Raw genomic sequence first — 15,080 nt, 5'->3', positions numbered from 1 at the left:
CAAAAAGGAAGTGTTATCACTTCCTAAACTGACAGCAGAAGATCAACTTTTGCCCAACATTCTGTAGCCATTAACCCTCAAAGCAAAAAAACAAAAGCCACCATCTCTACCTGATAACAGCTCAAGTTTGTTAGCTCCCCGCAGAGTCCAGCTTCCTCTCCACTTCCACCTTCTCTGGAATGATTTGTTACCATTTCTGTTGTTGGCAAGTTTGTTTTCTTAGAGGTAATACAGCACTCCCACTGACTGGACAGGCATTGATATCTCAGAACAGAAGCAGGAAATACAGCATGAATCCAACCACTGGAACTCAAGAATTAATTCAGGTAGGTTAAAGCTTCTGTCTTCACGTATGCCTCAAAAAAGACTGTTACACAAAGTATTTTCAAAAATCTACAGATATTTATTGAACACTTATGAGACCATTCCATAATGAACAATACTACAAAATTGTTGCAAGTTTATAAAGATATACAGAAAATTACCTACAGGGGGGTTGAGCAATAGTAACATATATAAGCAGAAAAGTAATAGTGGATTAAGACACAGGACAATATACAAAGAAATAGTTCTTGGGTAAAAACAACGTCTGAACACAGGCTGTTCTTCCCATTTCTATTACTTCATCTTAGTCTTGCTAGGAACAGGTGGGCAACTCTTGCAGACCTCCACTGATATCTCTTCTCTAAGTAGACCTGAAATAAATAAACTGCATTTCAGCAAGCATTTTTTTACAGTAATCATAAACAGGTCAAACACTCAATATTTTAAAGGGCAGAAACGTGTAGACAAACCACATTCACTTGTACCAATACAATACATAACTCAGCAATCAAAACCGGATGCTAAGTTTATATCACACGGCTTCATTTAAAGATGAGCAATGCAGAAATGCACAGAGATCACTACGAAAACATAGAAGACCAGCAGCTTTAGCAGCAAGCAATTTATTTTTAGACTACAGAGATGACTCACACTACTGCAACACTGAAATATATGCATCATTCTTAGTGCACTAAGGCTGGCACAAGCAACTTATAAACGTCAGGAAAGCATATAAACCTTGTTAATGTTTTCAGAAATTCATTTAAAGATAGAAACAGGTCCAAAAAGATGCCTGTCTAAATGCATTGCAATTACGTTACAATTATTTTCCAAATACACAGATATGTTCTGTCTTTTCTCAGCTCATTACTGACTCAAACAATTTGCCCTTCTGGGATCAATTGTTTGCTAATAAATAATTGTTTACAGTCACAAAATGATATTAAGGAGTATTCTTATTAGTTTTCCTTCTACAGCCTAATAAGATTCAAAACTAGCTGATTCCCAAGAGTCTAACCTTAACCTTGCTGTGTTTAACAGCCCAGGAAATGATGAACCATCTGTTTCAGAAAATAATGGAGGGCCAAGAGGAAATATTGTTTAATTGTAGATTAACCTCCTCATACGGCAGAACGAAGCATCTACAGAATCAGCAATCATAACTAGCAAGGAACGAGAATAACTGAAAGCAGCTCTTGCAATTACAAAACCAACAGCAGCAAGTAGTCTTTCACCACCTCTTTTTTTTTTTCCTTTAATTCCTCCCAAACACACGTAACAAGCACAACCTAACTTTTAATATAACTGAAAAAAAATCAGCTTTGGACTTTTATAAACGAGGAAGCCACAGAAATAAATACTGAAATCTTCCTTTTCCCATGAGTAAGAAGATTGTTTTAGAACAATCATCTCCAAATAAGAGATGATGCATTTATTGCTTTGTAACTTCCACCTCGCATCTCCACTGTGAGGAAATGGCAGCTGCCAAGCAATGCACAAGTCACTTAAGGGAAGGAAAGAATGGTATTGGTTTAAAAATAAAGAATTTTGGTCACTTATTTATCCGCATAGCTCCCCATGATGCTAAATATCTGGTCGTCTCTGTTAAAGTTTGAGTAAGAAAAGAAAAAAAAAAAACAAACAGTGACAAACCACAAGGACTTGAAAATAAAAACAACTACTCCTGTGTTGGCATAATGAAGAGCTGTGCAATTCTGCACCGCAGTGGCAGTTTTTTTTAATGTAACATTCACACCAAAACAAGCTTAACAGAAATCTTTCATCCCATAAATCAGTTTGCCCCACTTCGACAGCAACAATGACAGAAAAGCACGTTATCAGAGGGCTGCAAAGTCCGACACACAGCAACTGAGAAAGCCAGCCCTGGATTCTACACACCCATTCCCTTCTGTACCAGCTGGGTGCACACAGAGCGTGTACAGATTTCATTAATTCCAAGTTCTAAATATCCAAACACGGTGACATTTACTCAAATGAATTATTCTTCAATTCCTCACTTAATTCTTGAAGCAATGAGCTAGCAATAACTCCACAGCTTCATATAATAGCACCTATTCAGAAAGGATAAGAGTTTGACATTCTTCTCCTGCTAAACAACTGGGCACAATTTTATCCATCAGACGTCTATCAACCTACGGATATTGAAAGCTTGGGTGAACAAGATAAAATCAAAACCAACCCTACTGTCAAGCTGCACTATCTACTGGCATCAATAATGCTATTCATGAATTTAGGAAAATTAATAAAATCTTGGGATGAACGCTCAGAAAGGCACCCACACAAGCGATGCATACTCACTTAGGTTTTGTTTCTGCATCTGTCACTTGGCGAATATAGATACCATCTTCAGGATGTTCAATGTCATCCATTTCATACATATATGAAGAAGCTATTGCAAGGGTGGTTCCATCGTTGCTGAAGGCAAGTGATGCTATGCTGGTGGGATAGCGGTGGAACTGACACAGCCGCTTTTTGTTGAACGGATCCCAGATATTTACAAACCCGTCTGAACCTCCTGGAAAACAGTTTTTAGAAATGGCCTGGAAGTGACACCTGGGAGAAGGGTAACAGCTACAGGGAAGTGGGAAGGACGGGAAAGGTAGATTAAAGAGCGTGGCTACGTGGAATGAGTTTGTCAGACAAAACACAGGATTATACAGAGCTGCATTATTCACACCGAGTATTTCCTGATGTCTGATAAGAGAATTAACTCCTGCTGCAGCCAATAATGTAAAAGCAATACAAGAAATACAATGTAAAAGACTTACAAATGAAGGGCAGGCGAAATAAAGGCTGACCTGTTCAAATCACAAACTACAGAAAATGATGCAAGCGTCAAGAAAAATGAATGTTTACCTGTAGCAAACGTGTTGTGGACATTATGGAAAGAAATAGCATTAACTGGATAAATCTGCTCAATGTTGTTCTCTTTCAAACGATGACACTTGAATGCATATTTCTTCTTCTGTATTTCAGGACTCGGATCCAAATACTCCACTGCAACACGACCTTCAATGGAACTTAAAACATAACCCTAGCAACGAATGGGAGACGGGCATTTCAGAAGTTTTTAAGTGGAGAAAAGAGTGCCATACAACTTACTTTATACCCCTCTAAATTAAAGTAAATGTAAACAGCCTCTGGTTGTGCACCAGCACAAGTCATTACCACTGATCTACGGCATCAGCAGGAAAATCTGCCTTTAAGAAGCAACTCAGATAAAGCTTTCCAGAAGATTTTCATTGCATCGTAAGTTCAAGCTAACAATGAGGCTTTTAATTATCTTTGCGAGAGGAAATTCAAGTTGATTCGGAGGAAAAAAAAAGCCATTACACCTCCCAGCATTTGAACACTTATTCCCCAAGGCCCATATGTAGCAAATACTCACAGGATTACTTTGTTTCATTAGTCAGTTTACTAGCAAGTAAACCCTTCAAGTTGAAACAGCATTTTCAGCAGCATTGATTATAAGGGGTGTCCACTTATCCAGCTCATTACAGCCCTGACTTACAGCAACTTGAGATGCTTTATTGTACCTTCCCAGTTAAGCCCATCATAGAGCATTTCCAAAGAGGATTATAATGATCTCTAGCTATATCAAGGTTCTTCAAAATCCAGAATATAATCAGGAAGATCAATTTGTTTTATTGAAAGCAGAAAAAAGCATTCATGCCACTTCAAGAACGAGCAAGATCTCTCAGTGTCTGCACCACCTCCATGCACGCTGAAAAACTGTATTCCAAACCAGTTCTTGCTTTTGCCAGCCAAAGCTATTGTTGCTTTGCTTCAAAATGAGCCAGAAACACCACAGACACTATGTTAACCTACATGGAACAGCTCTGTGATTATCTAAATGCTATCATTTGCTCAAGGCAACGAACCGTAGGTTCTTTAGTGAGTGACACAGTCAAGACTTCAGAAAATTAAAAAGAAAACCATAGTTTACATTCTTACAGTTTTAATCCTGCCCCTTTTCACTGCCTGCTGAGGAATCCAGGGTTACAATGCATAAAGCCTGCAGGGAAACCATCAAGCCTGTCTTCATCTTTTCTACTGCTGCTTCACAGAGATTTTTACTTATTTATTACTGTATTGTGATGCTGATATGCAAAGAGGTGATTTGTAAATCAAAAAAAAGACGACAAACTGAGAAAAAGTGAAACTGATGAGTCAGTGGCAAAAGCTCCAAAGCCACACTGTTCATTAAAAGAGTTAACCTGGAACAAGGAGTCGACATCATTTACTTTCTCCGAAGATGGTCCTCAAATTTCATAATCCAGAAATATTTTAAAATGGGAGCAAGACGCAGAAAGCTTGAAGTACGAGCTGCTGTTTTTCCTACAGAAGACCAACCAGAAATGCAGTCGTTGAGATTGTTCCCATACCTGTTTGTTTGGAAATGCTCTGATACAGCGGGTCTGGTATTTCAGGCTCGATTCCCTCCGCTGCTGAACGTAACCCATGTTGCGCAAATCCCACACCAGCACCCTGCGACCTGCAGTGCCCACAATCAGCCTGTCTCCAGACACAGACAGCGTGTACACCTTCCAAAAAGAAGCACAGGTGTTAAACACATATCAGTCTGGATGTTCGTTGCACGAAAGAAAGTATCAGCAGCCTGCAACAAGCAGCGTCTGTAACTATGACTGCAGCCCCAGATTTCCCTTCTGCTTCGATTTGTAACTCAGGTTTGGGATAAACAATAGGAGCATCCAGTTGGTTACTGGCCAAAAACCAACGTAGCATCTCTTACCTGGCACATACCTTAAAACCAAGCCCAAGCAGCATCAGAAAACATAAAGCTAACTTACAAAAAACCAACAGTAACCAAACGATTCCAGTACAAATATGCACATGTAAAATCCTAAATATCGAGAACGCTCACTGTGTTGGCAGTCTGGAGAGAACCTTCCTCAGTATTAATTCACATTCTAAACGATACACATGCACAGAAAAATAGATGCATGATTCCAAAGGGAAATAAATATTACTCAAGTTTTCCTCAAAAATTATTTCAAGCATTGATAGGACACAGCATGAAGGAAATATGAACAAAGCAACAGAGGAAGAGGGCACAGATTTGATTTTTGCTTGGCATGTACAGCTTGCATCACTCACTGTGCAGGCATCATTGCACAGCTCAGTCTCACAAAGCCACTGCTCATTTTGTTTCTCCTCTGTCTAGAAGCAACACTTCAACATGTGTTTCATGTTAATGAAGGGAAATAAAGTGCTAATAATTCATTAAAAACAGTACTTTGAATACTACAGTAAAACTAATTGAAAAAGCCTACAGCTTGGAATTGTAACTCTGTTCCCAAAACTGGCTCAGAAGTTCTGCTTTTTGTTTCTTACAATTCTCACAACAATACTAAAGGTATCAATCCTTCTCTGTTCAACTTCTACTCATCAATGGAGTTAACCTGGGCCTAAAGGAGAACAACACCTGCTTAGTCAACAGCTCTGTCCTATCAAATGAATCACCAGCTGTAGCTATACAAGCAAGATGGAATCCAACTACCTCCAGCTGCTCTGCCACTGAGCTGATACAGCTACCAATATGCTCCAGAAGAGGAAAGGCAATTGTGAGAGATCTGGTGCCCTGGCAGAAGGACTCTATTTACTCCTGGACAAGTGCTTGTACTCAAGCACACAGATTCCCTTTCTCCTTCTCTGATAAAGTTTGTAAACAGCACAGCTGCTTGGATCTAATAAGACTACACTGAAATATGAGACAAATAAACTTGTCTCATCAACAACTTCTGGCAGAACTCTTGTCCTCCAAAAAGTAATTTATTACAAAAAATACAAAGCTATCAATTACCTCGCAGCTCCACATATACAAAACCCTATGTCTGTTTAACCAACCTACATTCTCTAGGCATGCATTTCTGCTTTAAACAACGCACCATTATTCAATTTGCCTCTCAAGACTGATGACTCAACAAAGGCTCACATAAGATCTGATGATCCCCATGCCAAATCCCATTTACATACAAGAGGGAGAAGACTTAAAGCTAAACTGATCTGCAGGTGTTGAACATCGTTATGTTTGTGCACGTGTAGAAATGAAGGCATAAGAGCATTAAACACCTTAAATCTTCTCTACAAACTGATGTCACACCTGTATAGTGAGTATTCTTTCTGCACCACACAATGATAAATCAAACGAAACCATTGTCATGCAGTTGAGTAGGTGTACACATTTATCAAAGGCAGTATTAAAGAAAAGGACATAATGAACCTTGCTGAACCAATCAGCAGCTTGATTCACTGTCTGTCCGTTATATGATATCCTGTCAGCAATTTATCATCGTTCTTTACATGCTACATACAACTATAAATCAAAACTAGAAATAATGCAATTACTTCATTCTGAACAAAGGCCTTGTCAGAAGGAGGTCCTGCTGTACTGTGACAGAAGTAACAGCTATTTAGCTGCCACGGGGAATGCAGTGATGGTTTCTATGACTCGATCGTACACTGTGACACAGCTTGCCATTTTTAAAAGAGCACAGGCAAAAAATATTCACATGCATAATTTGGTCTTCTGTAATTCGATCCAATGATTCCACTCTAAGTGGCATAAAGATCAGCAAACCATGAAACGTATAAGGAAAAACTCAAGAAATTACATTCTAGTTTACTTGTCTTGGTCTCAGCACGGAGGATTTTGGTCAGTTTAGCCATTCTTCTAATTGTAGGTGTTACTACAAAGCAAGCAATTCTGTTCGACCTTTCTACACACGTCAAAAAGAAATAATATTTCAGGCAATGAAAATTGGCCTCTTACTCTATTTCTGGGCACATTTCAAAGCAATCAGACCTTATCTGATAAATCAAACGCCAGGATTTGCTATCTAAAAACCTTCATGTCTAGGAAAACCACTAACAGAACATATTGAAACAATCAGGCCAAAAATTAGCAAAGTAAACCATGGATTATCAGTGACTACCTCAATTTTACACACTGGGACTTGCCTCCTCAAACTTGATTTACACAGGACTATTTTTTGCCATCACTACTGCTAAGAATTAAGTTATGCTCCTATTGATGACAACGTGATGACTCAACCTAAATTCGTAACATTTTCTGATTGCTATTTTAAAACACAACATTTGTGTCTTAAAAAGCATCAGAAGTCACCACAATCATACAGGGTGAGCTCTCCAACCACACGTACAACAACCTGGCTGTATTATTTAATATGTTACCTGGGATCCCAGATCCACCACATACCTTTTCTGGCTGAGAGAAGGTGCCTGCATTGCAAGGTGTTCTGGGATCCCACAGTTTAACTGTCTGATCCCAGCTGCCAGTCACCATGACATTCACTTCTGGGCAATACTCAACACATCTGATAGGTGCATCATGGCCACCAACAAGGTTTTCTGGAAAGAAGCAAACCCAAATGTAACTGTATGGGCTTCACAAACAGTCAGAGTGTGGTGAATGAACTTAAAAACACACATTATGGTCATACAAACACACTGTAACACATACTATGAGGTGCAAAACTCTGACAAAGCAGAAGTTTTCTGTGCATTTTGCCATATTTGTGAAAGACCATTTTAAACATGTCCAGATTACAAGCCTTCAGAAGCTCTGACAGGGGGGTTGGACTCGATGATCTCTGGAAGTCCCTTCCAACCCCTACAATTCTGTGATCCTGTGAAAACAGCACGCTCAGTTTTAGAGCGGCTCAGCTAATTCCCCTCTATGAGACAAAGTGGCAATTCTCAACAGAAAATGAACTCAAGGTGCCTTAACAAGCACATACCAGACTTCCCAGCAGAGTGCCAAGCCCTGCTCTGCTGCTAGGTGGTACTTCTCAGGGCCACCAGTTTTACTGCCAAAGACACGCATGACAAAGTTTAAACCATCAGAAAGATGGGTATGTCACTGCTTCCTTCCCTTCTCACCTTAAAATTAGGGAAGGAAAAAAAAATACACGTGCAAAACACATCAGTTAATACCTGTCACCAGAAATGCTTTCAGTTTAGCAGCAATGGATCCAGCCCTTCTGCTAGAAATCTCCTGGCATAATCTTTAATCACACAATAAGAAATACTGCCTTGTTCAGTGCCCCAGGGAACCAGAAAGGGCTGCATGATTCCTGGGTGCCAATGGTGCCAATTTAAACTAAGGAGCTACTGCTTAAAGCAAATATTCCCCTCCTGAAAAACTGGAAAAATTCTATTGCTGTAAGCATCTAAACCTGAAGCTCAGGCCGGGTTTTTCAAAGAAATCACTCCCAGAATTCAGTGTGCTTACCTTGGTCCGTGTTTAAATCATGCATTTTCAACTGCTGATCTAATCCTCCACTCCAGGCATGGGTAGGGTCCTATAAATGCAAAAAGATCCACTCATGACATGCATAGATGTACAGCAGGCAGGGAAACTTCAGTCTCCCAGGCACAGAAAGAGACCTAATTTTAAGAGATTGGGGAAAACTGGAAACCGCATGAGAATCTGTGTTTTAAACCACAGTCTGAACTGCAGGTGGAAAAAGCACAATTAAAGATTTAATTGATCCTTAAAGCATTCATTTGGTAACGTATCAAGTTCAGACACTGGAGGACATGTCAAAATGCAGTGCAAAAAAAAAAACCTACCAATTACTTGCAACACTGTATTTCATATATCATGTATGATAGGCAAAATAATAAGAAAAATAAAAGCCAGTTAAAAAAATCTTTCAGAATATTTCAATGGTTCATGTGGAGCAACGCTGTCTTTCTAAAACAACCCAGTAAAAGAAGGCTAAAAAAAACAATAATTGGATGTGGGTATCCATTGTGAATGATTGTGGGTATTCATTGTGAAAGAAACATGCAAAGAATTGACCACTGGAAAAAAAAACAACTGTATAAACCAGCTGAATTTATTCTTGTCTGCCACTTCTGCCAGAAGTAAGCTATGTGTGTGCCTGCATCCTTCACAAAAAACATGGATTTAGGACAAGAAAGAGGCTCGTGGGAAGAACAATAAGCACAAGTACAATGCTCTTGGACACCTGCATTTCAGGTAAGAACTATCCTTTTAATTTCAATTTCTCACGTACTTTGTGCACCGTAAGCCCATGAAATACAATTGAAAAACAAACCTCACACACACTTACATAAAAAGCACAGTCAAGGACAGCTCCTGAATGCTGATATTTGAGTCTCATGCTGTTGGCAGGAACATCATAGAGACGGACAGTGGTGTCCCAGGATGAAACAAGCAGAAACTGAGATGTGTTTGGACTGAACTTCACCGATGAAATCCCATCATCTGGAGTTTGATTGAGTTTGAACTCGTTTGATCCTGTCATCTGACAACAGAGCACAGATGTCATTTTAGTCACAACAGGAAAATAAACCCAGCGAGTTGGCTGGCTAACTGACACACCTTAAGGTTCATTTAAAGAAAACCCAGAAAGCTTGCTAACCCTCACACAGAGCTGGAACGCAGAACTGACAAACACACTGAAGTTGCTTCTCGCAGCCCAAGACCTTAAACTCCTTCCCACATAGAGAATTTTTAATTTAAATACCAAACACAGCAATACAGCATGGAATAATTATCATAAACTTTTTGTTCTGTTTACCTCTAAGCTTAGATAAACAATATTGTTATGCACTTTCCCCTCATTACGCTGCCTATATGGTTATATTTCTAGGATTACTTATAAGTTACTCTGAGGCTGAAGATTTTACTTTAAAAAATGGGGGCAGAAAGAAATCCAAGGAAAAACTCCAGCAAAAAGCATTCCTGATTCAGTGCAACTGTGCTGGACTTCCAAGAACTACAACTGCATGACTACTCCAACAGTTACCAGCACTAGTTGGTATACATAAAAAAATAAGTAAAAGAGAGCTGAGGCTACAGGCAAATTTCAGCTGGAAAGACAGTTAAGAGCTTACAAACGCTCTGGATGAAGAAGCTGTTCATTATAAGTACAGCAAAATGCCCCCAAAATCTTTTAAAATGCTTTCTAAGCATTAACAGCACATTTCTTTTTTGAGGAAAAGGCTTAGTAAGTGTATTAGCTGTGACTTTTTGTAATGTTATCACATCTGAACTTGTGTATAAACTCAAAGGAGAGATTAGACCTTTGGGAGCAAAATCCAAGACAGAACGAGAAGGTGAAACGTGACAAGAATCAGCTGCTCTGCACAACGATTCCAGAGCTGTGTTTGTCAGTAACAGAACCATCACCAAGCTGTAGAACAATGTAAGCACTGCACATTCTTACACTGGAAAAAAAAGTCTGAAGTGGAAGCTCTTGGAAGGATGCCTTTACATAAAACACCCACCAAAACAAAAAGTGTACCATTACAAATGGTACTCAAAATGGAAATGAAAATATCATCACTTTTAAGAATAGGAAATAGAAATTACACTCTAAACCCCTTTTTCCTTGCCCAGAAGATGGATGTGCTTGAGAATCCATCACACACACAACACAGCACTTGTAACAAAGGATTCTGCAGCAGGTTCGTTACACCTTAAACAGTGAAATGTACCTCAGTGAGGATTTCAGATGGACGTGCAAAGACAACAAAAGCAAGGAATGGAGAACCAGGAGGATCTAAGCAGACACACTAAGAGCAACAGCCACTTATGGCAGAAACTCAGCAGGCACTTATTGTAGGCAAATGAGACAAGAGCTACAAACCACCCCAAAACAACCAGCAAGCAGAGCTCCAGGAAGAGCAGAGACTTGGAAGGAACTCCTAAAGTTTTTGAACCCAGAAACAAGTATATATACATACACATGCACGTGGGTGCATGTGTATCTCCTATGTAGGTTAACAGATATATATATATATATATATTAAAAAAAAAAAAAGGGACTCTGCACATTTACAGAAATAAAGCTAGACTGCCAGAGAACTGCTGTGGTCACCACAGAGCCCTGACACAGCAATGGAGCACCACAGGCAGTTGGAGAAGATATTCCAACAAAGGCAGAACCACGACACCAACTTCAGCACGGGGTTCCTCTGCAATTCTGCCACCCCGAGAGCTGCCTGTACAACGCAGACACGAAACCAGCGCTTTTGCAGCCCCCAGGATCCCAGCACACAGCACTACCGTTTTCATAGTACACGGCTTCTTCCCTCTCTCGAGGCCACACCACGGAGAATTGTTCTTCACAGATGAAGGCAGCCTGCGGATAGTCCTGTGTGGGCGGGAAGCACAGCGTGAGGGCCAGGCCCGTAAGCGGCGGTAGATGCGAGGCCGCTCGCAGGCCGCAGCCGTCCCTCAGCGCGGCCCCGAGCCGGGAGCGAGCCCAGAGCCTCCACCGCTATCCCCAACCCTTCCCCCAGCCCTCAAACCCGCTTCCGACCCGACCCGACCCGACCCGACCCGACCCGACCCGAACCGAACCGACCTCACCCCACAGCCCGGCTCGGCCTCACCTCACCGCCTCACAGCGCCTAACGGCCGTCCGCTCCACGCATGCGTAGTGCGCGCAGCCTCGCCCGCCGCTTGGCCCCGCTCTCCCATTGGTCAGTTCAAAGCGGCGTGGCGGCGCGATGCATGCTGGGAGCTGTAGTCGGCCCGCAACGCTGCGCGGCTGCCGGCGGCTGCGGAGCGGGCGGGGATCGGCCCCGAATGTCCATCGATGGAATGGAAGTCGGAGACGAAGGGACGGAGCCGTGAGGGTGGGAGCTGAGCACGGGCTGCCGTCAGCAAAACGCTTACGGCGTCTGTAAATACACATGGTGTTTCCAAATATTTCCGACATTTACCAATATTTACCGGTATTCACGATATTTCCCGATATTTCCAACACCCACAATCCGTTATCAACAGAAATGTCCGACACCTGAAATATTTCCAAATGTAGCCAACAGTTCCAAACGTTTCCAATTATTTCCACTATTTCCAGCAATTCTCACATCATTCACGGCATTTCCTGCCCAAGCTGGGATTGCCATGCACCCCTTCCATAGGGCAGCACTCGTTCCTCATCCATTCCCAACACGCTGCCTCTCCCTTCATCTTATTTAATCCTTTCTGCATCTTTTAATCGTTTTTTTTTCCCTTTTTCCCGTGCTCGCACCCCCCCTCCCCCCTCTCCCATGCCCATCCCACAGCACGAAACCCATCCTGCACCCACTTCCCAGCCATGCAAACACGCGGTGGTGGTGGCAGATTTACAAACGACGCTTAAAACGTTTTATTTCCTTTAAAAATATGTACAGATCTGAAATAGTGCTTTTTTTTTTTTTTCCTTTTTTTTTTTTTTTTTTTTTTTTAATTAATTTTCCTTTCAAGTGGCAGGATAACGCTGGGCGGGGGGAAGGGGAGCCCCGACCTCACCCCTCCCACCCCCATCAGTTCCAAACCTTTCCGGACTGCCCCTGGAAGCGGCCCCGAACCCGAGTCGGAGCCGAATCCCCGGACCCGATGCCTCGGAGCCGGAGCAGAACCCCCAGAACCGAATCCCGAAGTCCCGGGCCCGAAGCCCCGCAGGCGGTCCCGGAGCCGAAGCCCGGAGGCGCGGCCGCTCCCAGCCCCGACGGGGCGGGCGGGGCTCTCAGTATTCGATCTTATTGTAGAGATTGTAGAGCGGTAAGGCCGAGAGGTTGCTGCCGGGGTAGTAGAGAGGAGCGGGGAAGGCGATGGAACGCGGCACCGGCACCCGCAGGAGGGAATTGTCTCTGAACACCAGCGGCATCCCCACCAGAGTCTGAGCTGAAGCGTGGGCCATGTTGGCAGCCTCCAGCTCTGCCGAGAGCTGTCGCTTCCACTTGTTGCGGCGGTTCTGAAACCACGTCTTCACCTGGGTCTCGGTGAGCTGCAGGCTGGAGGCCAGGCAGGCCCGCTCTGAACTGCTCAGGTATCGCTTCATGTCGAAGGTGGATTCCAGCTGGTACACCTGGCTGCGGCTGAACACCGTGCGTGTCTTCTTTTTGGCGGCCCCGGCCTGCCGGTCCCCGCCGTCGCGTTGCCTGTCCCCGTAAGAGGGAGAGGAGGATCCCAGCGGCTTCTCCTTGTCCTCCTTAAAGTCCTGCGGGGAGGCCGAGAGGAAGGGGGGCCGTTCCGCTCCGCCCGCAGCCGCTCCGCTGCCCTTGGTGCTGCCTGCAACACAGCCACAGCGCGGGTCGCACCGGCAGCCACCGACGGCGCGGCCCCGACGGCTCCGGGGAGACGGGAGAGGAGGAAAAGCGGCAGGAAACGGCAGCGAGGGTGGGAGAAACTTCTGATATGAGCGGTTGAGCATCAGGGGTTGGTGTGTGATGGAGAGAGGGCTGGATGGTCGAGTGGATAGATGGAGGGATGGACAGGTGGATGGAGGGGTGGAAAAATGGATGGACAAGGTGAATGGATAGATGGATGTGCAGGAGGACAAATGAATGGACGAAATGGATAGCACCCGAAGAACAGCATGAAGCTTCGTTGGGAAATGCCAGGTTGGCTTTTAGGGAAAAGGTTTTGCCCCAGAGTGTGATGGGCACGGAACAACCCCCTACGGCTCCTACAGCCCCGAGAGTGGTGAGACACCCCTCTCAGACACAGGAATTGAGTTTTGGGGAGTCCTGCTTGGAGCCGGGGGTTGGATACCATGATCTTTAAGGGTCCTTCCCTTAAAGCTCGGGATATTCCCCGATTCTGTGATTTCACGATGATTCTGTGATATGTCACAGCGAAGGCACCTGAGCACCTGAGCTCAATGCTGCTTTCCTGCCCGACACGAGCCGGCGCATTTTGCTTTACAACACCGCATTTCACACACTGTTTCATCAGAACTAATGCTAAAAATAAACATCTTTCTCTCCCTCAGCCGAGCGTTGTAAAGAAGCAGGAGATAAGGGAAAGTTCGTTATCACTCCAAACTCGCCCCTTCGCCAGGGCGAGAACGAACCCTGCTGAGGTGGGAAAAGGAAAGAAAAACCAAAGCCGCCCCGTTTTTCCAGCAGATCCATCCCCCCTCCAGCCATGGCCGGCTCACACCCGGCAGCCCCGAGGCGCGGCCGCGCCGTCGCGCAGCGCTACTCACCGAGACGGGCGAAGCCGAGGGGCTGCTGCTTACGGCACGGCTCGGCGGGGCCGTGGGCTTCGGGGCAGAAGCAGCCGCGGTGTTTCCAGCTCTCGTTCGGTTCCTCTTCGTCCGAGGAAAGGGAGAGGTTCCGACCTCGCGGGGGCCACGGGGCCGCCTTAGGGCCCGCTTCTCGGGGGCCGTCGGCGCTGCCGCTGCCCAGGATGGACTGAATGGTGAAGGTGGAGCCGGGAACAGCGGGCGGGCAGCACTTGCTCTGCTCTTCCTTGCTGCTCATCCTGGGTTCATAAGAAAGCAGAGGGGGAAAGCTCTCGCTTTAGAGGAGCCGAGGGGTGCGGGGACGGGGGGGAGGGGAGCAGGACTGCCGGGGGGTTTGTTTTGGGGGTGCTTTCGGCGTGCCGCTGCCGGTTCTCCCCGCGCCTGCCCAGGCGGACTGCATGCTCCTTCCCTCGCGTCCCTATTGATCTGCGGGCGGCGGGCGGCGGGGCTTCATTTGCATGGAGGTGGCCTTCGCCGCGCCAATCACGGCGGCGGCGGTGGAAAGTTTGGGCAGCGGCGGGGTCCGGGGATTGGGAGGGTGTTGGGGGGGTCCCGGGAGGCGGCGGGGCCGGGGGTATCCCGAGGGCTGTGGGGCTGCCCCGACCCCACGGCTGCGCTGCCTCCGCCTCGGGGGGCGGTGTGGACGTGGGGTCGGGATGGACGGGAGGTGCTGGGGGAACGCGTCTTGGTGAGGGG

The 15,080-nt window shown here is 44.8% G+C and overlaps 2 protein-coding genes across 3 annotated transcripts; both read right to left on the bottom strand.

Annotated features, from left to right (window-relative positions):
- Window positions 1–380: 380 nt before the first annotated feature.
- Window positions 381–11,816, bottom strand: BUB3 (BUB3 mitotic checkpoint protein). 2 transcript variants are annotated; one of them, XM_042863868.1, is made up of 9 exons: window positions 11,758–11,816; window positions 11,429–11,516; window positions 9,468–9,662; window positions 8,621–8,690; window positions 7,586–7,737; window positions 4,731–4,889; window positions 3,202–3,379; window positions 2,644–2,860; window positions 381–695 (listed from the first exon to the last, which is right to left on the bottom strand). In XM_042863868.1, exons 2-9 carry the CDS (start codon window positions 11,435–11,437, stop codon window positions 686–688), a joined length of 990 nt encoding a protein of 329 aa, XP_042719802.1. In that variant the 5' UTR covers window positions 11,438–11,516; window positions 11,758–11,816; the 3' UTR covers window positions 381–685. The 2 variants fall into 2 exon arrangements, with proteins under 2 accessions (XP_042719802.1, XP_042719803.1); XM_042863869.1 differs by lacking the exon at window positions 381–695 and having other exon boundaries at window positions 2,640–2,860.
- A 1,065-nt stretch (window positions 11,817–12,881) lies between these two features.
- Window positions 12,882–14,622, bottom strand: HMX2 (H6 family homeobox 2). The gene is made up of 2 exons (XM_042863906.1): window positions 14,346–14,622; window positions 12,882–13,426 (listed from the first exon to the last, which is right to left on the bottom strand). The coding sequence occupies exons 1-2, from the start codon at window positions 14,620–14,622 to the stop codon at window positions 12,882–12,884; spliced, it is 822 nt and encodes a 273-aa protein (XP_042719840.1).
- Between the last annotated feature and the right edge of the window lie 458 nt (window positions 14,623–15,080).

The sequence above is a fragment of the Lagopus leucura genome, unplaced genomic scaffold (genome assembly GCF_019238085.1).
Source record: "Lagopus leucura isolate 7727_CA_CO unplaced genomic scaffold, USGS_WTPT01 Super-Scaffold_741, whole genome shotgun sequence".
Classification (NCBI taxonomy): domain Eukaryota; kingdom Metazoa; phylum Chordata; class Aves; order Galliformes; family Phasianidae; genus Lagopus; species Lagopus leucura.
This window is presented reverse-complemented; position numbering and strand designations above follow the sequence as displayed.